At 34.6% G+C, this 25,524-nt stretch overlaps 1 protein-coding gene across 16 annotated transcripts in view; it reads right to left on the reverse strand.

The window, feature by feature from the left end:
• Positions 1-25,524, reverse strand: part of SCLT1 (sodium channel and clathrin linker 1) — a 205,825-nt gene that overhangs the window by 33,761 nt on the left and 146,540 nt on the right. For 4 of the 16 annotated variants that reach the window (XM_074040461.1, XM_005555908.5, XM_065545474.2 and 1 more), the window contains 3 exons: positions 24,746-24,891; positions 21,707-21,899; positions 13,799-13,995 (listed from right to left, as the gene is read on the reverse strand). In XM_074040461.1, the coding sequence (XP_073896562.1) occupies positions 13,799-13,995; positions 21,707-21,899; positions 24,746-24,891 (536 nt within the window). Of the gene's footprint in view, positions 1-13,798; positions 13,996-16,995; positions 17,107-21,706; positions 21,900-24,142; positions 24,637-24,745; positions 24,904-25,524 lie in introns of those variants that run through there. The other 12 variants (XM_074040460.1, XM_065545475.2, XM_015450831.4 and 9 more) reach the window with 8 other exon arrangements.

Raw genomic sequence — 25,524 nt, forward strand, 5'->3', positions numbered from 1 at the left:
GGAGACAGTGAATCATGCAAAGGCAATATTTATTTTGGTTTTAAAATCAACCTTATTCCTAATTGTGGGAAATAAGGTGCAGCCATTTTGAGTGTAGTTTGGTGAGATCTGACAAAAGCATACACTCATGTAACTACCACAGGAATTAAGATATAGAATAAGCCGGGTGCGGTGGCTCACGCCTATAATCCCAGCACTTTGGGAGGCTGAGGTGGGTGGATCACTTGAGGTCAGGAATTTGAGACCAGCCTGGCCAATACGATGAAACCTCATCTCTACTAAAAATACAAAAATTAGCTGGGCGTGGTGGCACATGCCTGTAGTCCCAGCTACTTGGGAGGCTGTGGCAAAAGAATACCTTGAACCCATGAGGCGGAGGTTGCAGTGAACCGAGATCGTGCCACTGCACTCCAGCCTGGGCGACACAGCGAGACTCCATCTCCCTAAAAAGGTCCCTCTTCCCTTTTGCAGTCACTGCCCCACCCATGAAATCCCAGTCCTATGCATCCAAAGTGTTTTATCATTATAAATTAGAATTGCTTTCTCTTCACACATATGGGATCATACAGTATGTAGTCTTCTATGTTTGGTTTCTTAATTTTCAATCTCGTTTTTGACATTCATCCATGTTGTTGTGTGTATCAGTGGTTTATTCCTTTTTATTTCTGAGTGTTTATCCATGCACCTGGTGATGTACATTTGGGTTCTCATTTTCAGCCATTATAAATAAAATATCTATAAATACTCATGTACAGGTTTTTTGTGTCAATATATTTTGGTTTTATTTTTGGAAAGAGTCTTGGTCTGCTGCCCAGGCTGGAGTGCAGTGGCATGATCAGGGTTCACAGCTGCAAATTCCCGGGCTCAGGTGATCCTCTCACCTCAGCCTCCCAAGTAGCTGGGGCTTTAGGCATGCACTGCCATGCCTGGTTAATTTTATTATTTTTTATTTTGCAGAGACGAGGTCTCACTATGTTGCTCAGGTTGGTCTCTGTGTGGATGTGTTTTCATTTCTCTTGGCTAACATCTGTGAGTAAAACTGCATGTTTGTATGATGAGTACACATTTAACTTTGTAGTAAAATTGTCTATTATTACTGAGTTGAAAGATTAAAAAATCAAGTCCTTTGTCAGATATACTAATTGCAATTTTTTTCTCATGGTCTTTTTTCATTTTCTTAATGGTGGCTTTTGAAAAGCAGACGTTTTTAAAATTTATTTATTTTTATTGTTTATTATTTATTTATATTTAAGACAGACTCTTGCTCTGTGGCTCAGGCTGGAGTGCAGTAGCACCATCTCGGCTCACCACTTCCCAGGCTCAAGCAATTCTCACTCTTCAGCTTCCTGAGTAGCTGGGATTACAGGGGTGTGCTACCATACCTGGCTAATTTTTCACAATTTTAGTAGAGAGGGGGGTTTCCTCTTGTTAGCCAGACTGGTTTTGAACTTGTAGCGTCAAGTTGATCTGCCCACCTTGACCTCTAAAAGTGTTGGGATTATAGGCATGAGCCACTGCACCTGGCCAGAAGTTTTTAATTTAATATAGTCCACTTTATCAAATTTTTTGTAATTTATTCTTGTGTCTTGGAAGAAATTTTTGCTTATCATAAGATTTTCTTTTAGATATTTTATTGTTTTCCTTTTTTATGCTTAGGTCTAGGATTCATTTCAGGTTATTTTTGTGTATGGTGTGATGTAATGGTGTGGCAGGTAAGCTCTGAAACGAACCTCAATGATCCCTACCTTATGAGGTCCTCATGAAGTCTCACCTTTGGGGCTCTACCCAGGGACTCACTTCTAATTGACAGAATATGGTTAACGTGATGTGATGTCACTTTCAAGATTAGCTTACACAAAGATCTTGACCTTTGTTTTACTTTCTCTCTCTTAACTTCCTTCCCTTTCTCCCTCACTCGCTCCCCCTCTCTCCTCACTCTGAGGGAAGCATGCTACAACATTTTAGACCCATGAAGAGACCAACAAGGCAAGGAACTTATGTCTCCTGCCAATGTCAGTGAAGACCTGAGGCCTGCCAACAGCTACAGAGTGAGCTTGGGAGCAGATCCTTTCCTGGTCAAGCTTTGAGATAATGCAGCTTTAGTCAACACATTGACTGCAACTTTATGAGAAACCCTGAGTCAGAGGCATTCTGATTCCAACATGTCTAGATTCCTAATCCTCAAAAACTGTGAGAAAACAAATGTTTGCTGTTTTAAGTCCCTAAATTTTGGAGCAATTTGTTATGCAGTAGCAGATAACTACACAAAGGGTTTTCATCAAGTTTGGAAAAAATTTGCCCATTAGTTCTTTTCTTTTTTTTTTTTTTTGGAGCTGGAGTCTTACTCTGTCATCCAGGCTGGAGTGCAGTGGCATGGTCTTGGCTCACTGCAACCTCTGTCTCCTGCCTCAGCCTCCCAAAGAGCTGAGATTACAGGCATGTGCCACCACTCCTGGATAATTTTTGTATTTTTAGTAGAGATGGGGTTTCACCATGTTGGCCAGGCTGGTCTTGAACTCCTGACCTCAGGTGATCCACCTGCCTCGGCCTCCCAAAGTGCTAGGATTACAGGCATGAGCCACCGTGTCTGGCCCATTATTTCTTAAAACACTCCCACACTCCCATCCCTGCCCTCCTGGGACTATACTTGTATGTATTTTATACTGCTTGCTATCGTCCCTAAGGTTTCTGAGGCTCTCTGTGCATAATTTTTCTTTGGTCTTTTTTTCTCACTATGTTTCATTTTTGGATGGTTTCTTTTGCTCTCTTCAAGTTCTCTGATCTCTTCTTGTGCAGTGTATGATCTGCTGTTAATCCCATTTTGTGAGTTTTTAAATTCTCTAATATTTTTCATCCACAGGTTTCCATTGTTTCCTTTTTTGCATCTTCCATTTCTCTCCTTATCATCTTCATGTGTTCCTTTAAATCACTAAGAATATTTACAACGGCTGGTTTAAAGTTCTCATCTTTTAATACTTTTAATTAATTAATAAAAATTAAAAAATTAATAATTGTATCCCCTCTCATTTCTGGGTGTGTTTCTATTTTTTTTTTTGAGACAGAGTCTTGCTCTGTTCACCCAGACTGGAGTGCAGTGGCGAGATCTCAGCTCACTGCAAGCTCTGCCTCCCGGGTTGACACCATTCTCCTGCCTCAGCCTCCCAAGTACCTGGGACTACAGGCGCCCACCATCGTGCCCGGCTAATTTTTTGTATTTTTAGTAGAGACAGGGTTTCACCGTGGTCTCGATCTCCTGACCTCGTGATCCACCCGCCTCAGCCTCCCAAAATGCTGGGATCACAGGTGTGAGCCACCGCGCCTGGCCATTTCTGGGTGTGTTTAGATGCGCTAGTTTTTGTTTTTCTTTTTTTCTGGTTATGGGTACCATTTTCCTGCTTTTGTTTATCTAGTAATAAAAGTGTTGGATTTTTTCTGGCAGGTAGTTAAGTTACTTGAGGACCAGCTTGTTCCTTTTGAAGCTTGTTTTTAGCTTTATCAAGACAGATTTTCAATTCTTTTTACTCTAGGCTAGTTTAATTTTAACAATAGGATAAAGTGATCCTGAAATCTTTATTGTACACCCTGGGTGTTCAACAAGGATGTTCCACTCTGGTCAACTGGAACTCTCATGTCTCTTATCATTGCGTAAACTCTTGATGTTTTGTCAGTTCACAGCTCCCAAAGATGTTATCTTTAATATTCTAGAAGAAAATACCTGTCAACTTGGAATTCCATACCCAGCAAAAGTATCTTTCAAGAATAAACAAAAAGTAAATATATTTTATGAGCAGCAGTTGAGAATTCATCACCAATAGATCTTTACCAAAGGAACTTCTGAAAGACATAATTCAGACATAAGGAAAGTAGTCCCAGATGGAATGTATGAGAACAGTATTGTTCATATATATTTATTACTTTGTTCTACATTGCTTCTAGTATCTCATACATTCAGTAATATACAATAAATATATTACTGTTCATATATATTTATTATTTTGTTTTACATTTATTATTGTTCATATATAGTTCATTACAGTAATATATTTTTTACTAAATAGTAATTAACCTGTCAACAATAATATATAAGCTGGGTAAGAGAAATTAATGGTGCTAATATGTTTCAAGGTTCTTGAGTTTTCTGGGAGGAGAATAAAAGCTTTGATTAACTTCAGACTTCCTAAGTATATGTGGTATAACAGGTAGGGTAGTCACCAAAATAATATGAGTAATTAATTTCCAAATATTGGGGAAAAAAGTAGAATGATTAAAAAAATACCAAATGAATTAAAAAGATGAGAAAGAAAAAAAGAAATAAAGCAAAGATGTCAGAAATAGAAAGTACTAAATAATACGATAAAAACATATCCCAGTATATTTTGAATTACACTAAGTATCAATGAATGAAATGGCCTGAAACTGAGCTATCTACTGTTTCTAAATCTATGAAACATAGAAACAATTAAGAAAAAAATAACTAAAATGACTGGATATGTTTAAGAACTTTAGAATTTATATGAAAATGTACTTATATGTAACATGTAGATTAAAAAAGATAATAAATATTAGTAAATAATTTGAGGCCAGGTGCAGTGGCTTACTCCTATAATCTCAGCATTTTGGGAGGCCAAGGCAGGAGGATCAGTTGCTTGAGTCCAGGAGTTCAAGACCAGACTGGGCAACATAATGAAACCCTGTCTCTACAAAAAACACAAAAATTAGCCATTTGTGGTGGTGGGCATCTGTGGTCCTAGCTACTTGGGAGGTTGAGGCAGGAAAATTGCTTGAACCTGGGAGGCGGAGGTTGCAGTGAGCTGAGATTGTGCCACTGCATTTCAGCCTGTGTGAAAGAGTGAGACCCTGTCTCAGAAAAAAAAAAAAAAAGGAAAATAATTTGAACTAAATAATAGCACGACATATATCAAAACGTATACTAAAGTTATGTCAAGACATAGGGAAAAATTTACAACATTGAAGAATGCATGCATTCGGAAAAAAGAGAAGGTGAAAATTTGAGTCATGCTTCTATTTCAAGAAGTCAGAAAAAAGAACAGCAACATGAAAGAAAGGAGAGGGTTAACAAAGAGCAGAAAGTAATAAAATTAGGTAATAAACACAAAATAGAAAAGATTAAAAATCAAAGGTTATTTATAAAGAGTAAAACAATTGAGAAACTCTCGTAAGAGTGATAAAGAAAAAAGAGACAAGGTATAATAATATCAGGAATGCAAAAGGAGGTATTACAGATGCTGCAGACATTAAATGGACAATAATATGGAAAACATATCCAAAAATATTAAAAATTTAGAAGAAATGGATGTATTTCTATAAAAATATAATGTACCAAAACTATGTCAATGAAGAAATATAAAATCTGAAGAATTATATCACTGTTAAATACATTTTGATTGAATCAACAATAAAAAAATACTCCTACAAAAACCCAACAGCAACAACAACAAAATTCCAGGCCAAGAGATTTCATTGGAGAATTCTATCAAATATTCAAGGAATAAACACTTTCAAAACTCCATAAAATATACAAGATTACAAAAAAAGAAGGGCTACTCTTCAATTTGTTTTTGAGGCTAACATAACTTTGATATAACTTGAGAGTTCAAGAAAGGATTTCAGGCCAATCTCTCTCATGAACATAGACAAACATATATTAAATAAAACTCTAAGAAACCAAATCCAGAAATACATATATAAGGAGAATGCATTACAATCATGTTGATTTTGTCACAGGAATGAAAATTTGGTACATTAGCAAAATCAATCCATAAAATTTATCCCATTAACAGATTACATAGAACAAATTCAAATAATCACCCCAAACAATGCAGCAAAAGCTTTTATAAAATTTAATATTTGTAGGCCTAGCATTCTGGCTCCCAGCAGTTTGGGAGGCCGAGGCAGGTGGATCACCTGTGGTCAGGAGTTTGAGACTAGCCTGACTAACGTGGTGAAACCCCGACTCTACTAAAAATACAAAAACTAGCCAGGCGTGCTGGTGCATGGCTGTAATCCCAGCTACTTGGGAGGCCAAGGCAGGAGAATTACTTGAACCCGGGAGGCAGAGGTTGCAGTGAGCTGAGATCGTGCCACTGCACTCCAGCCTGGGCAACAAGAGCAAAACTCTGTCTCGGAAAAAAAAATTAATATTTGTGATAAAAGCTCTTAGTAAAGTAATAACAAAAGGAAACTCCCTGAATGTGATAGAGGTTATCACCAAACACAGAAAATATATGAAATGATGAAAATTGAAAGCTTTCCTTTTAAGATTGGGAACAAGAATAAGAAGCCTGACTATCCCTACTCTGTGTATTGCACCGGAAGTCTTAGCTAGTGCAATAATCAAGAAAGAGAAACAAAACATATAGTTATTTGAAGAGATAAAACTGTTATATTGATAGACGATATGGTCAAAATCCAAAAGATTCTACAGCTTTTGTCCTAAGTAAGGTCACTGGGTAAAGAAAGTATCGTCAGCAACAAAAAGCTTTCACATTTCTGTGTATAAGCAACAATGAGAAAATGAAATTAAAATAAATTTGACAAAGGTGTAAGATTTCTACAAGGAAATTAACTTTACTGAGACATTTTAGAAGACCTAAACAAATGGAGAGATACGTCACGTACATAGACTGAAAGACAATATTATAAAAATTTTAATTATGTTGCTTGTTCTAAATTTATTTATAAAGTTGATAGAATTCAAATTAAAATTCCATCAAATTTATTTAAGGAACTTGACATACAATTCTAATATGAATACAGAAATGCCCAGAACCAAGAATAGGTAAGATATTTTTACAAAAAAGAACAAGGTAAGAGAAATGACCGTAATTAGGTATCAGGTTGCTTTTCAAATCTTGTAGTTGTTTTCAAAAGTGTCTTACAAAGGTAATAAATAAGACAGTGTGGTATTGACACAAGGATAAGCAAACAAACCAACAGAACATAAAAGAGATGTCAGAAACAGATTCACATATATATGAACACAAATTATGACAAAAGGGGCGGTGCGAAGTATAATAGCAAGGAAAGGAGAGTCTTGTCATTAAATGTTTCAGGATTGAATGACTATAACATGGGAAAAACAGAAGTTGACTTTCACCTATCCTGTGTTGTTGTCTTTGTCTATTCATGGTGTTATAACAAAATACCATAAACTGGATGGTTAAAAAAAGAAATCTATTTCTCATTGTTTTAGAGGTTGAGGAGTTCAAGATCAAGGAAGTTACATGCAAAGATGAGTTGAGAGGACAATATAAGCAAATATTTACACAAGTAAAATATGAGATTTGGTCTTATGGTGGTTATAAAATATGTCCAGAAATTCTTGGAGATTCATGTCTTCAGAAGGTAGGCCCTAAAACCCCTTACTGTTAATATGGTCTGGATTTAGCAACTCACTTCTAATGAATAGAAAAATGTGACTTAGGAGACTAGGTCACAAAAAGCATTACGCCTTCTTGATTTCTCTTGAATTATTTGCTCTGAGGGAAGACAGCCGCCAAGTCATGAGGATACCAAACTTCTCTGTGGAAAGGTCACATGGCTAGGAAGTGAGGTGTCTGGCCATAAACAGGAACTTAGGCCTTCCATCTACAGAGGTGTAAGTAATCTTGGAAGCAGATCCTCCACTCCCATTAAGTCTTCAGATGACATTTTGATTGATACTTCATGAAAGACCTTGTGACAGATTCACCCAGATAAGCTACTTCCAATTACTTCATGAGTAAATTTTTGACTCATTAAATTATAAAATAATAAATGTTTTTCTTAAGAACTAAATGTTGGGGTAATTTGTTACATAGAAATAGGTAACTAATGCAGTTCTAGAGTCATGGAAGTGGGAATGAAAAGATAGAAGGCATTTCAAAAGAAGAATCAATAGGACTTGGTTACTGAAAGAAGATAAATACAAAGAATGAGTCAAAGATGGCTATAAGGTTTTATATTCAGGAATTAGGGGAATAGTGGTATCAATGAAGAAAGATTGTTAAAGAAGAAATCAATTTGGAAAATGTAATATAAATTGAGTTTTGAAATGTAGAAATTAAGATAATAACAAGACATATGGTAAACGATCTACTGACAGTTACAACATGAGGGCAAATACCAGGTAAGATGTAGAGCTGCAGGAGGGTGCAGTGAAGAATTCAACAGATAATTAATAGCATAAGAATGAATATCTTTAAAAAAAGAATTTGATAAGATCAGAAGGGCTTGTTTCTTTGAAGCTTGTACGTGAGTACATAAAAATAGAAAGTAAAAGAAAAATTATTCAAACATCTGGATAAAATAAGCTTGGTAATAAAATGTAGGGAAGAAGAGGAAACGAGAAAGAGAAACTATTTTCACTTCAAATACAGGCATAGGCATCTAAAAGCCAATAAGGGAAGGCAGGACTGAGTGGTGGGGAGGGAGAGAGAGAGAGAAACAGAAACCAGGCAGCAGATTTTTGGGGGGTCAGAAATTTTTTTTCTCAAATGGGTAAAATTGAGAACTTCAGAAAAAAGAGATTGGTAATTCAGCAATAAAGCTATAATAAAATTACTGAGCAGTGAAGGTTACATCAGAATAATCTCTGTGGGAATAGTAATTCCACAATATGACTAAAAAGGAACTGCCTTTTGTGATCTTTCTTAGATTTCAGCATTCAACGATCTTTTATTGTCAAGATTTATTGCCTCTTAAAAGCCAACAAATGCAGATATATTTCATCATATAAACATTCTTTATCACAGATTTTATTTTATTTTAATTTTATTTTTGAGAGGGAGTCTCGCTCTGTCGCCCAGGCTAGAGCGCAGTAGCACCATCTCAGCTCACTGCAAGCTCCGCCTCCCGGGTTCAAGCCATTCTCCCGCCTCTGCCTCCCCAGTAGCTGGGACTACAGGCGCCCGCCACCACACTCAGCTAATTTTTTGTATTTTTAGTAGGGACAGGTTTCACTGTGTTAGCCAGGATGGTCGATCTCCTGACATCGTGATCAGCCCGCCTTGGCCTCCCAAAGTGCTGGGATTACAGGCATGAGCCACTGCACCTGGCCTACAGAATTTTAATCAGAAATCATTAAAAATTCCATTTATGATTAATTTTTGGTTACAAATTTATGTTCCAGTAAATATATTCTCACAAAATTGTGATTCACTGCTGAGCTTTGAATCTTTTCTTCTGTAGTTTATTTCTTACCTTCAACTCTCAAGCCAGATAATTATGCTTATTCATAAAATCTATTATATTTCTATCCTTTTTTTTAAAAACAATTATAGCCCATCTGGTTCATGCTTTCTCTTGAATTATTTGCTCTGAGGGAAGACAGCTGCCAAGTCATGAGGATACCAAACTTCTCTGTGGAAAGGACACAGGGCTTTCATGTCACTGATACATTTGTTGTCCATCTTCCTCTAAATTGATTCAAGTCCTTTTCTTTCTCATCTCTACTTTAATCTTTAGCATTTGCCATATGCCGGAACACCCTTTGTGCCCATGCCAGATCTCTGCCTCAGTTTATGCTTTTGAGGAGAAATAATTCATGACAATAGATTTGTCTGTAATTAAAAACAAAACTGAAAATTTCCTTTCTAGAGTACCTGCATTATAGGTTTTTAAAAAAGTATAAACCACAGAACATTTAAAATAAAATTTGGTAATAAAAATTGAATTTATAAGATATTCATGGCATGAATTAAAGTATTTATTAGTTAATAAATTATTTATTAGTATATATAAAGTTATGAATTAAATTATTTATTAGTATATATAAAGTTAAATATATTTAACCTTATATGTTAAAATATACATGTATAAAACTTAAGTTAAAATCTAAAATATCTATGATTTTTGAAGTCATTCTTTGATTTTTCTAAAAAAACAATTTCCTACCCAATATAGGGAACTACCTCAACACAATAAAGGGTATTTATGAAAAATCCACAGCTAGCATCATACTTAATGGTGAAAAATTGAAATTATTTCCTCTGAAGGTCAAGAACATGACAAGGATGCCCATTTTTGCCACTTCTATTCCATATGGTACTGAAAGTCCTACCCAGAGAAATTAGGCAAGACAAAAGAAAGGCATCAAATTGGAAAGGAAGAAGTTAAATTGCCCCTGTTTACAGATGAAATGATCTTACATATACAAAACCCTGAAGACCTCATCAAAAAACTGCTAGAATAAACAAATGCAGTAAAATTGCAGGTTACAAAATCAACACACAAAGTATCAACGGCATTTTTATACACTAACAGCAATCTATTTGAAAAAGAAATCAAGAAAACAATTCCATTTACAATAGCTACTAAAACAATAAAATACTTACGAATAAATTCAACCAAGAAGGGAAAAATCTCCATATTGCAAACTACCAAAATTTGATCAAAGAAATTTAAGAAGGCACAAATAATTGGAAAGATATCTTGTATTCATGAACTGAAGAAATTAATATTGTCAAAATGTTGATACTATTCAAAGTGATCTACAGATTCAATGCAATGCCTATCAAAATTCCAATGACATTTTTCACAGAAATGGAAAAGATGATCCTAAAATTTGTATGAAACCACAAATGACCCCAGTCAGACCAATCTTGAGAAAGAAAAACAAAGTTGGAGGCTTCACACTAGGTCTATTATGGCACAAAAGACCAAATGCCATTTGTTAACATACAGTGAATAAAGGAAAGGTAGAAGAAACACTTGATTTTTCCTTTTATTCATATTTTTTCTTTTAGAATGAGTTGATTCTACAGCATCTTCCAAAGGTGACCAAAGACTTTTTTTCTTTACTTAAAACCATTTTGAAGTCATGAATTTAAAAAATGTTTGATATGTTTCAATTTATTGCATATATTCTTTTTGATATGCAGATAGTCCCCACATGGGCCGGGGGAGCTACCTTAAGTTGGTCCATGGGCCATTTTGATGTGACCCCAGCAATCTTGATATCTTCTCTTTGCTTTTTGTGATGAAAAAGTATTTTCTAGGCTTATCTTGTACTGTCCTGTCCCAAATCTGTAATCAATAATTTTTCCAAAGAGTCCTAGTCTCTTTTAGGAGACCTTTTAGTTTCTTTTTTTTTCTTTTGAGACAGAGTCTTGCTTTGTTACCCAGGCTGGAGTACGGTGGCGCGATCTAGGCTCGCTGCGAGCTCCGCCTCCCGGGTTCACGCCATTCTCCTGCCTCAGCCTCCCCAGTAGCTGGGACTACAGGCACCCGCTACCATGCCCGGCCAATTTTTCGTATTTTTAGTAGAGACAGGGTTTCACCATGTTAGTCAGGATGGTCTCGATCTCCTGACCTCGTGATCCGCCCACCTTGGCCTCCCAAAGTGCTGGGATTACAGGCGTGAGCCACTGTGCCCAGCCTTTAGTTTCTTTTAAGACCTTTTAAGAATACTGGTCTTGTTTTCACTGTTTACTGAAAAGATTGAACTAGGGAATACACGTTTTTAAAGAGTAAAATACATCTTGAGTTCATAAACTCATATTTTCAATTCCAATTTAGAACTACAAGTTTATTCAATTTCTTTTGAGTTTCTTCTCTTTTATGATGAAAAATTTGGTTCTTAAAGACTTTTATAATAACTCAGCTGCCTTATCCTATAATTATAAGTTTCAGAACACCACCATGAATATTATTTCTAACAATATGACTACTAAAAACAGTTTATGATTTCTTGCATTTCCTTTAATCTTTAGGCTTTATCCCATACAGTCTAATTACTATGTTTAATATCACTTGAAATAATTCATCTATGTAGTTAAGCCATCAACTTCCTATATAATTAAGTTAATTTGTTTAATTTTACTTTTGATTTTTAGGTATTGCTTTTCAAATTTTGATTTAATTTGAAAAATAATTATATAAACATTTATATAGTTCCAAAATTAAGCTTATAAATCTACAAAACAAGGTTCATTCAAAGAAGTCTATCCTTCATTCTGTCCCCCTCTCTCCTCTCAGAGATTACTTTTGAATTATTTTTTGGCTCACCTCTTCATTTTTAAAAACACAAATGTGTGTATGTGTGTGTATGAGTGTGTGTGTACATATGTTGTTTATATACACATATGTGCACAAACCCACACACAGGCACACACACTCCTCACTCTTAATGAGAATACTATACCTACTGTTACGTTACCTTTTTTTAACCTTAATATACTTCAGATATTGCTCCATGTGCTAGGATTCTAACTGGGATTACACTGAATCTATAGGTATATTGGTGGGGGAGAATGAACATAATTATAATATTTAGCATTCTAATTAATAAACATGGTCTCTGCCTTTATTTAGACTTTAATTACTCTTAATATTATATATAGTTTTCAAACAAAAGTCTTACATATCGTTTGTTAGATTTGTTGCTAGGTATTTGATGTTTTTTGATGTAATTATAAATTACTTTTAAAGTTTTATTTTTGAAATGTTTGTTACTGGTATGTAGATTACAAATGGTTTTTCTATATTCACTTAATAGTTTGTCTATCAATTATTTTGGACTTTTTACATATTTAACCATGTTGTCTTCCTTTCCATTTTGTCAACCTTTTATTTCTTTTTCTTGCCTTAGTGCACTGATTAGGACTCCAGTACAAAGATCAATAGAAATGGTAATAGTGAACTTCTCTGACATCTTCTCAGTCTTCAAAATAATGTTATTGACATTATTTTTTGCCACTGAGAACAATGTTTGCTATAGAATAGATGGCTTTAGAAAATTACGGAAATTCTATTCCTAGTTTTTTTAAGGAATATTTTTTAAAAAATCAATAAATATCACCCATTATTGCTTATTCATTTTCTGAATTTTTATTTTTTATTTTTACTATTTTGTCTTTATTTCTATTTCTCTGGATACGCTTTCTCAGTCTCTCTCAGTGGAATAATTTCCCTAAACTTTACATTTTGAAACTCAGTCCTCACAGTTTCCATCTCTCTATCCTCTTTTTCAACATGTTCTCATTCCATGACTTTAAAAATCATGTGTATGTTAGTCATTCATAAGTTTATAGCTCTTATTGTAATCTCTCCCCTGAATATCAACTTATATACATAATTGACTAGTTGATATCTTGACTTAAATATCTTTTGGGCAGCTCATACTTAACAGCCCAAAGCAAACTTCCTGTGATTATCACCAACCCTTTATAACCGAGTTTAAGCCACCACTATTTTATACGCGGACTATCACAGTACTAGTTTCTTTCTTCCTTCTCTTACCCTTGCCTCTTTACAGTCTATTCTTTTTTTTAATAGACTTTATTTTTTAGAGTAGTTTTAGGTTTACTATAGTAAATCATACAGTGATACAGATCATACAGTGATCACAATCATCTGTTGAACATTTAAGTCTGATCACATCACTTTGCTAGAACCTCTCTGATCTCATTCCCATGTTGAAGCTCTTGAGCTTCCCATCTCATTCAGCACAAAAATCTCAAGTTTTTTCCGAGGAAGGGTCAGATAACTTTTTCTCAAGGGCCAGAGAACAAATTATTTCAGGTTTTGCAGGCGAAACAGATTTTGTTGCAACTATCTAAACTAATATATCCAACAAAAACTACTACATTTTATGAAACATGCATGAAATTTGTAAAAAATATAATATTTGCTTTGGTTTATGACATAATATTTTTACAGTAGTTTCATAAATATTTACTGAATAAAAAGATAAGGTTCAGAATTATACATTTTTTAAAAAAAGTATGGCAAGCACATTAAATTACAGGTTAAAGAATTTCTTCTGTAAAACATGTCAAACAACTAACAGTAGACTTACTTTAGATTATTGATTCTAATTTCAGCACTTTCAGTAAGTTTCTTCGTTTCTTCTTTCCACCTATTGGCTGCCTTCTGTTGAGTCTCTAGGAGATGCCTCAGTTCAACAATGGAATTTCTATTACTGTCTTCCATCTCTCTCAATTGAACTTCAAACCCACGTTCCTTTACTGAAAATTCATGTTCCATTGTACTGATCTAAAAAACAAAATGAAAACATATTTTCTTTTCTTATAGGTGCTATACTGCTCAATGATATATACAAAAGGAATCACTCATTGTATTGTCAGAGGGACAGAAATGTTTGGATGAGAAAACTATGTAAGAAATCAAGTTTGGTCAGATGCGGTGGCTCACGCCTGTAATCCCAGCACTTTGGGAGGCCAAGGCGGGCAGATCACGAGGTCAGGAGTTTTGAGACCAGCCTGAACAACATAGTGAAACCCCTTCTCTACTAAAAATACAAAAATTAGACAGGTGTGGAGTGTGTGCCTGTAATCCCAGCTACTCAGGAGGCTGAAGCAGGTGAATCGCTTGAACCCGGGAGGTGAGGGTTGCAGTGAGCTGAGATCGCACCACTGCACTCCATCTTCCTGGGTGAACAGAGTGAGACTCTGTCTAAAAAAAAAAAAAAAAAAAAAAATCAAGTTTACAATTGGTCTTCATCATAAATGAAAACTTACAATGTTATGTCAGTAAAACTAGAATTATGATTAACTATGTTTTTTGCAACACTTTCCCTAACACCTTAACATGCCAGTAAAAGAAAAGTCTACTATCTATTACAACGTAACACTTCTCTCTTTATTTACCCTGATTTTTGTTGCCAGAATCCAAGGAAAGTGTTGATGCTGTTGGTATCTGAGTTAGGTATTTACTCAAACCACTTTTGATTTACATACTAAACTTGAAATTCTTTCAAAGGGCTTTGTAAAGTCAAAGATAATTATATACAGGAATTTCTTTACCACTTCAGCTGTAGTATTAGTGAATGATTAATGAACGAATTATTTTTCAGGAGAAAGAGACAATATAAATAATGATTTTGAAAATCTCTTACGAAACTGTCTTCAGTACACTTCTAAGAATTTATGTCATTATAGTAAAAGCACTTTAATTGCAGAATGAACTTATAAGTAAACGCTCTTTGGATACCCTAGAAGCTTTCTCTACTGGGGTTCAGGGAGAGAATTAAGCCCTAATGCTTTAAGGCATCCAATGTATATAATGACTTGCCTTCTTTCATATGTGTCTAGAATATAACTACCTAAGTACCATGTTTGGGGAAATTGAGAAAAAAGTTACTGAAACATTTTTCTACATTTTGTGGTTCAGATGAAAAACACTTGTGGAAAAAGGCAGCAAGGTGATCTGACTTCCTTATTGTACTCTCAGGCCATCTATATTTTGCTATACTAAAGAAGTATTATAAAGAACAACTATCTTGTGAGACTTTAATTGCTTTAAAAATGGCCACAGCTGGCTAGACTTCTAGTAATTCATTAAACACGGTTACTCTCAAACTCAAAAAAGAACGAGACTCAACTTTACCGTGTCAAAAAACACAAAACAAGGCCCAACAACAACAAAATTCTTGGCTCACTGAAGCAAACTGCAAACATCCTGTCCTTGCCACCCCTGCTAAATGCAACATGCTTCCTAAAACTCTACAGTTTGCTTTCTCAAATAGTACACATGCAGAAATTTAAGACTTTATAAATCCAGACACTGGAAAAACAATATTGGATGTGTTAGTTTTGGGTTGTATTACTGCTGTGCAAACCTACTGAGGCCCCTTGACCCCTGCTGCTATCTTAATAATGTTTGAATTATTAGATTCTGCAAATTTAGATTGCCTGCCCTTTCTCCTTGCCTGCCTTAATCTTCACCTCCTCTGGAGAAATCATGTTAGTCTAACATCTCAGGTGGAAAACAAAAAGTACAGCCCTTATGAGTGTCTGTCTCTCTCTCTCATGAACACGTGTTAAAAACTGATCTATGGGCCAGGCACAGTGGCTCATGTCTGTAATCCCAGCACTTTGGGAAGCTGAGGCAGGCAGATCACTGGAGGTCAGGAGTTCGAAACCAGCCTGGCTAACAGGGTGAATGAAACTCCATTTCTACTAAAAATACAAAAATTAGCCAGGTGAGGTGGCAGGTGCCTGTAATCCTAGCTACTCAGGAGGGTGAGGTAGAAGAATAGCTTGAACCTGGGAGGCGATGGTTGCAGTGAGCCAAGATCGGGCCATCGCACTCTAGACTGGGTGACAGAGCTTCTCAAACAAACAACAACAACAACAAAAACAAAAAACCATATACGCACACAAAACTGATCTATGCATCTGTACAGTTTTATAATTTGGCTGCCTAGTTAACTCCCACTCTCACTTGGAAAATCTGTTTATCATTTCACAAGCTTTGCTTTAAGATCCTTCATGATAACCTGTTCCCTGCTTACTTTTACAAGCTTGTGTTGTGCCACACTATTCCCTTCCCTTTATTTCCACTATAATGCCTTTTTATTCTTTGGTTCTTTTCACATGCTGTTTCTTTTGCGTGAAATAATCTCTTTCTGCTTACCTATTTCAACTTTTGGAACTCATTGAGTTTATAATTATATATTTAAAGTTTGCCCACCTACATGCAAATTATAAGCTTTTAAGGATGGGTACCATATCTGTTTAGTTTACTATTGCATATTTAGCACCTGGAACATAGTACGGTTGTCAAAACGTATTTGCAGATTGAATGGCGGCTTTTTGGTGTCAAAATTCAGTCTTTAACAAGCCCCATAGCCTTTAGTAGATACAATTCGAATTGCTAAGTAAATTGGACAGGTCTGTGGTAATGCTAACAGGCTAAGGGCCCCAACAACTATCTCCTATTACAAAAATTCTACTAATGATAAAATTCAGAAAGTTGGATGGGAAAAAGGGTTTTATGGTCTCTCTTCTTTCTTCCTTCTTCCTTCCTTTGCAGAGAAATATCCACACAAGTAGATTACTGAATTGCTGGAAACGACTCTATTTCTTAATTTTAGATGGTTATGAGGGGGGAATTTAGACCATAAAGAAATGGAGAGCCTTGGCAAAAGGAGTAGTTAGAAAAGGTGAAAGCTAGGGCTGAAATCAACGCAGTGCCATTAAGATCAAATGAAAACTTCAGATGATAAATTGTTAAGGTTCGTGGCCTACTGACCTCCCAATTTCTCACTGTCTTTATCTTTTTGGCTTCTTTCACTTGATCTACTGAAGATCATACTCTTTTGCAATGGGGAGAAAAACAGCAAGGTGTAGGTGCACCAGGTTCCTATTTTGTCAAAGAAAGAATCAGTTACAAAGCAATTTATCTGAGAGCCTTCCTCCTCCCTAAAATAGAATTATAGCTAGTTAGTTAAGAGGTTCGGCTCTTTATCAATGGCTATTCTCTTAAGCTAGACACAGATTTGGTGAGATATGTGGGGTAGATAAACTTTCTATCACTCTTTTGTTCTCCATACCATCAGTTACTATCCTGAAATGTTAAAGAAAGATTGAGTGGTGTCCTAGATAGGAAAAATTCATTGATTCCATCCCCACTCATTATAAAAAAAAGAAAACAAATATATATTGTAAAATTATGGAAAATAACAAAGCATTGAAGTGAAATGTTAAAGACAGATCAAGTGGAGTACTAGATAGGGAAAATTCATTGATTGCATCCCCACCCATGATTAAAAAAAGAAAACAAAACAAATATATATTATAAAACTATGGAAGATATAAAGCATTAAAAAGACAAATATAAGGTGCCTCTATTCCCAAAACTCAGACAATCACTTCTAAATTTTACATAATTGTTTTTATATATGAATTCTAAAATTGTTATTACAGTATGTAAAGGATTACTACCTGTGTGTGTGTGTGTGTGTGTGTGTATATACATATATATATGTTTTAATCATAGGGTGTATCAATATAAATGCATGATAAATTATTTGGAAATATAGTTTTTAATGACAATACAGTACCTTATTAAAAACATATACACTATATATCAAAAATATATATGTGTACACACACAGGTAGTAATCCTTTATACACTAAAGTAACAATTTTAAAATTCATAAATAAAAGCAATTATGTAGAAGTTAGAAGTATTATCTGAGTTTTGGGAGTAGAGGGACTTTATATTTGTCTTTTTAATGTTTTGTATTTTCCATATTTTACTATCTATAGATGTAACATAATTATTCACTTCTAGATATTTAGGTTGTTTCTAATTTAGTATAAATAATGCTGCAATGAACTTGTGAAATATTTTAATTATTTTCTTATGACTGAATTTTAGACTCTAAAGTAAATATGTACCATTTAATACTTTTAGCTGCATGTTCACTCAGAGATACTTAGCAATTAATTAATGGTGAGTTTAAACTGCTTATTGCCTACTGTTTTTTTTTCTTAGTTTGTAGATTCTGTTAATCTCTCACATGATTTTTTATTCGGTTACAAATATTTTTATCTTGTATTTTTAAAAGCTCCTGAGGTATGGTCTTAGAGCTTTCTGTCACATTTGTTAAAACTATCTACCTCCCAGTGATTTCTTTTTGGAACATTTAAAAATGGTTTTAAATATTTAACAACATATTTAAATTTATCAATATTTTCATTTGCAATTTCTTCCCTTTTTTTGCTTAGAAAGTTCTCTTTCAGTTAAATATTCATGTACATTTCCTGCTAATGTTTTATGGAATCATTAACATATTAACATAATGCATATGAAATTTATCATATACAGTTTATAATGAGATGAAGATACATTCTTTTCACCAAAGTACACTTTTTAAAAATCATAGAAATGTTTTAGTATGAAAACTTTTGAGCATACACAAAATAGAATGTTACACTTCCTGTATGCCCATCACCCAGCTTCCATAATTGTCCAACTATCAAACTCATAGGCACTCTGGTTTCATGTATACTCTTGCTATTCTTGCCTACTTTCCTCTGCGAAGATTTATCTGTTTCTTTCTTCTAATGAACTGTGTACGTCTTAAAAGATCAGCTCAGTTTTTACACATACACTGACATACCGAAGTCATCAAACAGATTTAGATACCCCAGGAGGTTCCCTCATGTGTCCTTCTAATCAGTACTTATCCATTTAAAAGGTAGCTATTCTGATAGTATCCTCATAGATAATTATGCTTATTCTTCACTACCATATAGTGAAATAAAATATAAGCTTTTGTATGTTTGGCTTCTTTGCTCATCTCCATGTCTATGAGACTCATCCACTATTGCTTATATAGTTCATTATTTTTCATTGTTGCTTCTATTCCATTATATGAATATATCACAATTTACTCATACAATTTCATGTTAATGAAATCATTGTTTTTAGCCTCTACGAATATTCTTGTCCACATGTTTTGATGAACGTAAGCACTCTGTTGGGTATGTAGCCAGGATTATTTGGCATAAGATGTATATTAGTCCATTTTCATACTGCTATGAAGAAATACCTGAGACTGGGTAATTCATAAAGAAAAAGAGGCTTACTGGACTCACAGTTCTCACAATCGTGGCAGAACGTGAAGGAGGAGCAAAGGGATGTCTTATATGGCAGCGGGCAAGAGGGCATTTGCAGGGGAACTGCTCTTTATAAAAGAACTGGGCACACTGGCTCTTGCCTGTAATCCCAGCACTTTGGGAGGCTGAAGCAGGTGGATAACCTGAGATCAGGAGTTTGAGACCAGCCTGGCCAACATGGTGAAACCCCAACTCTACTAAAAATACAAAATTAGCCAGTTGTGGTAGCACACAGCTATAGTCCTAGCTACTTGGGAGGCTGAGACAGGAGTCACTTGAACCTGGGAGGTGGATGCTGCAGTGAGCTGAGATCACGCCACTGCACTGTAGCCTGGGAAAGACAGAGCAAGACTCCATCTGAAAACAAACAAACAAAAACAAAACAAAACAAAAAAAACACCAACAAAAACCCATCAGATCTTGCGAGACTTATTCACTATCATGATAAAAGCATGGGAAAACCTGCCCCCATGATTCTGGGTCCCCCCATGACACGTGGGGATTATGGAACTACAAGATGAGATTTGGGTAGGAAGACAGTCAAACCATATCAGGGTGTATGTATGTCCGGCTTTAAAAGATACTGCTACATTCCCAGCAGTATCTATCAAGGTTCTAGTTGCTTTATATTCTTACAAATATTTGATATTTTTAGTCTTTTTAATTTTAGCCATTCTGGTGATGGTGGTGTATACTGTTATCTTATAGTTTTAATTTAAATTCCCCTAAAAAATAGTGAAGTTGAACATATTTGCCTATATGCTATTTTATGAAGTGCCTACTTACGTCTTTTGCCCTTTTCTGGAAATGGAATATCTATTTTTTCCTTATTAACTATTAGCTGTTTTTTCCGTATTAATATTTTTCTTATTAATTGGTAAGAGTTTTTATATTTTGGATATGAGCTCTCTTTTTGGTTATATGCACTACAAATACTTTCTTGTACTTTCCCCTTTCTTAATGGTGTCTTTTGGTGACTAAAAATATCTTAATTTTAGTGAAATCCAATTCAGCTTGGATTTTTCACTATGATTAGTGTTTTTTGTGCTCTGTTTAAGAAATATTTTCCAACCCAAAGGCATGAAGATTTTCTCCTAGAAACTATCATTTCACATTTTACATTTAGGTCTACAAGGCAGCTCCAACTAATTTGCATATATGCTGTGATATAGGAGTTAAGTTTTATTTTTAAAATGTGGATCTGACTGATGTAGCACCATTTGTGAAGCCAGTTTCCCCCTCACTGAACTGCAATGGTGCCTTTGTTATAAATCAAGTGATTATGATAAATGAGTTTGTTTCTAGACTCAATTTTTTGCCATTGATCAAGTTGATTATTCTTATATTGATAACACATTGTCTAAATTATTTTAGCTTTTTATCAAGTCTTGATATCTGGTGGTATGGTTCCTCTCCCTGTTCTTCAAAGAACTCCCACAGTCTAAAGCTCAAAGTAAAAACTTTTCTGTAAATAAGACTCTCTTTTTCATTTCAGAGTTCAAGGTTTTACAAATAACTAGGGTATTTCATACCTGCAATAGGAGGCATTCAAAAAATATATATTGACATGAATTAGGTTGGAATATGACTTCTTAGGAGTTCTTCCAGCAATAAAAACCAAAATAAAACAATGACATGACCTCTTCATATTCTTACTATGAAATTGGAAGATGTAGATATTTATCATAAAAAGTCAGTGCCACTTTTTATAAAAGTCTCATGACATGGGGAAAGGTAAGCAAGATGTTGATGAAGATATTTGTGTTTCTTGAAAGTCCCTTAAAAGGAGGATCATCTTCCTATTACTAAACCATATAAGCATCAAAGGACAAGGAAATAAGAGAGAAAAGAAAGGGAATTTGTTTTAGATGACATTTTTGCCTCTTGCCTTCTTCCTGCCACGGAATTTTCAGACTAGCTGTGAATGGTTCTCAGAGCCTGCTGCTGTAACATCCCCTATACAGTTAGTTTTAGAGAAGTTCAACTTTTCAAAGGCTACTATATGGAGAGAAGAGAGGAAGGCAGTCTGTAAAGTTACCTAATCTATGGTTTTGCTAGTGGTGCTTAAATTGCTTTGGCAGGAGTAACAGTATATTTCATGGTTAGAAAAGAATTTTTTTGTGTGTAGCAAAGGCAATCATTTTCAAGTATGCCTGCCAAGTTCTACAACACAGAAATGATTGGTTAACACTCTGAATTATGACTTAGTGTTATTTGATGAGAAGGCACAAAAAAAAAAAGGGGGGGGGCCTTAAAGATATTTTGCTAGGTATCTCTAAATATTCTCCATACTTTGATTTTCATAAGTACACATTTAACTCTAGTCTTGAAAATACCTTTAATTTGGCTTTTTTTTGAGCCTCCAGGGCAATCTTCCTTAAACTCTCAGTCTCCTTCCGTAACTGTTTATTTTCTTGCTGAAGTTTTAGCCTTTGTTCACTGACAAGCCCACAGTTCTCTCTCTCAGACTCCAACACATTTTGAATTTTCTGAATCATTTCTTGGTAACGTGATATTTCTTCTGAGGAGCTGATTAAAAAATGAAATGAAAAGAATCCTTAAACTTAATAATCTATAGTAGAAGACAAAAGTCTGTCTACATTTTATCACATGGACTTTTGTTTGCTTTATTCTGAGCCATTTCTTTCCACTTTAGACTGAAACTATGTGGTTTCAAAATGTTATGTTATACCAGGCAAATACATTCAACTTAAATATATTCAAATCTTAACTAAGAACAGATGAACTGAACTGTTATCACTTATCTAGAAAATCAATGTGAGACTTCTTTCAAATTTGTACTAACATTAAGAATCACTGTGTATGGAGAACTTCAAGGGAATGAACCGAAGGAACAAAAAAAGGATGAAGCAGATAATAACCAACATTCCTTTACTTAATCAATAAACTCTATAGACTAACACAATAGCTGACTATATTACTAAATTATAAAATCTACTTTTATATTTTCCCATTATATGTCTTAGAAAGTTTTCATAAACTTCTAGTTCTGTAAACTTCTCATTTTATCATAGGTTAAATGGATTATATTTCCTGAACTTTCTCAACAATGGACCACTAATCACCGGGTGAGACAACCTCTATACATTAATGTTGCTTCAATCAATATACTGCTAATTTTTATTCCTATCTTTTAAAACTTCCATCTTTTCAATAACAGATAAGCCCTGTGAACATTCCCGGGTTAATAGGTTTCACAGGGAATTGTATAGAAATGCTACTAATATTGTCAAAGCTTAAGAAAACTACTAGTTAAAAGTATTTTGCAAGCAGAAAAATTCTTAAAATAAAGAAGCAACTTTCACATGGTGGCAGTTTTATCACCATGAACCACTCTTTTATGGTCCTGTTTTGACATTCTGACCTGCCCATATCTGCCAGTGCTTTGGGTGAAAACAGTTAGTGATTGATTTTCTTTGATCTCTACCTCTGTCTTTCTAGATCTTTGCTTCCCCAGCAACTCTCACATTCTTGCAAATTCTGTTTCCTACATTAAAGCCTTTATTCCCACAATACTCATAGTCTTTTTTCTGTCTAAACCTTGGTTGATAAAGTTCCTAATAAAGTGACATATCTAGGCAATGATAATAAAAGAATTCTAACACCAGAAAGAGGCTGAGACCAGAAACAACCATACATTGTGAGCCTCCTAATAGAAGTCCACAATATCATCATCTATGAAGAATTCTTCCAAAAACAACAACAAAAAAAGAAAGCTAGACCAGATCAAGCCTCTGGGTCTAATTACTAGTTTTTAGGAACTACGTGAGACAGAGTAAACAGCATCAATATATATGTAGTGGAGCATGTAGTGGAGGAAACTCTACATTACTAAGAACTAGTTTTTAAAACAAATTATTTGCAACAACAACAAAAAAATACAGAAAAGGGGATTCCCAGAGATTAAAGGAGATGCAAGACTACAGCACTCCAAGCATTCCTGAAATTAGAAATGGACAGGAGCACTCACACTCAAGAGAAACCCTTTAAATGAAGTGACTGAGAAAAATTCATCAAATACCTCTTAAAGCACATATGAAAACTTAGGAGAAAAACTTTCTGGATGTGGAGAATGTGGGAAAGCCTTCATTAATTCCTCATGTCTTGATGAACATGTAAGAATTCATACTGAGGAGAACTCTGCTTATAAAAAGAATGCATGGGAGCCTTTAGTCATTTCTCATTTTCTTAATGAAGGAAAAGGACTCACATTGGAAAGAAGCCCTGTAAATCTAAAGAAGATGGGCTAATCCTTATCCTTCACTCAACTTTCACAATTTATCCTGGAGAGAAGCTTTTTGAAAGGAAGGAACATGGGAGGGTCTTTTACCCAGTCCTTGCACCTTATTCTATGTTTACACCCTTTAGGAAATATGTGAGAGTTCACCTTGGAGAGTAACTTTATGAATATAAGGAACATAAAGAAGACATTGATACCTCCTTTTACTACACACACACAAAATACTCATAATGCAGAGAGACCATGTGAATTAAAACAAATGCAGGAATCCTTTCATTCAATACTCCTCCTTTAAGAGACATATGGGTATACACATTGGAGAGAAGCCCTGTGAATGTATGGTATTGGGAAAAGCCTTCATGTGTGATACTTCTCTTAGTACATACAAGAAGATTTATGCTGGAATAAACCAGTTTCTCCTGCAGGTTTGATCTGGAAGTAACCATATGAGCAGATTATCTGAATAGGTTATTGAAAATTACACATATATTTATTAAACAAATTTGCAGGATTTCTTTTTGAAAAAAACTTTATTAAGTAACTTAGGTATTAGTATTTATTTAAAAAATATATTTTGAACACTTACAGAGATAACAGATTTCAGGCAATTCAAATAAGAAAATTTTGCTATATTAGGTAATACCATCGGGGTGGGGAGGTAGAAAAATACTCAGAATGGATATGTCAAATTATGACTTTATCACTTTTATAGACAATAAAATATACAAGATGGATCATTATAGAATATTCACTATAACAAGAAACATACTAAATACAGGTAATATAAAAGAATATAAGCAAGATATTATAATAGCTTCACAATTAGTACAAAGACAACAATATTATAAACATCCTATTTAATTGCCAGAAAGGATACATTTAAAAGAAAATGGTATGCTTCTGTTAAACCTTTTCTTCCTGCAGAAATTCATTTTCAGAAATAATCTTGAATAAAATTATATTTGGTCCTAAATTTTTTTTTCAACATAAGATATATTGTAAGTCCTACCAAAAAAAAAAAAAAAAAAAAAAAAAAAAAGAAAGGTAGAGAATCTGTCAAAAATCACGTTAATTCTGAAGATGTTATCACAGAAAATCCAAAAGAAAAACTTACTCGATTTCAAGTTGTTTTATTCTATTTTCTGCTCTCGTCAGTCTTATCTGAAGATCATCTTTTGAACGCTCTGAAACCAGGAATCTTTGGTGCATTTCTTCCAGTTTTCTGTAATCACTTTCATTTCCTCTGCCTTCACGGTAAATCTGCAGAAGAGGCTTATTACGTATATAATATTACAGAAGAAACTGTCTTAATAAACAGTTTAGAAACAGAAATCAATGGAAGAAATAAAAAGCCATGATCATGTATTCATTTGTTCCGACCGTAACGTATGAAACATATCAATAATTAAATCTGGTTCTCTCACATTTACAAAATAAAATGCTAAAAACTGATATATAAAATAATAATTGTTTTGAGACTAGCCTGGGCAACATAGCAAGACCCCATCATCTAAAAAAAATTAAAAAATTAGCCGGGCATGGTGGCTCACACCTGTAGTCCCAGCTATTAGGGAGGCTCAAGTAGGAGGATCCTTGAGTCCAGGAGATCAAGGCTGCAGTGAGCCATGATCATGTCCACTGTACTCCAGTCTGGGCAACAGAGCAAGACCTTGTCTCTTAAAAAATAGAGTTTATTTTTTTGGAATTATTCATGCTCATGGTAAACTATGCAATAATACAAAAATGTAAAGCAGCTGAAGTAAAAATCAATGGCAACTTAGAGATAACCACTGGTGATTCTTTGATGAATACCGTTCAATACAATCCTCTATTCCAATATTCAAAAATAAAGATACATACCGTGGTGCAATAACTAGAACTCTCTGAAAGTGA

The sequence above is a fragment of the Macaca fascicularis genome, chromosome 5 (assembly GCF_037993035.2).
Source record: "Macaca fascicularis isolate 582-1 chromosome 5, T2T-MFA8v1.1".
NCBI lineage: Eukaryota > Metazoa > Chordata > Mammalia > Primates > Cercopithecidae > Macaca > Macaca fascicularis.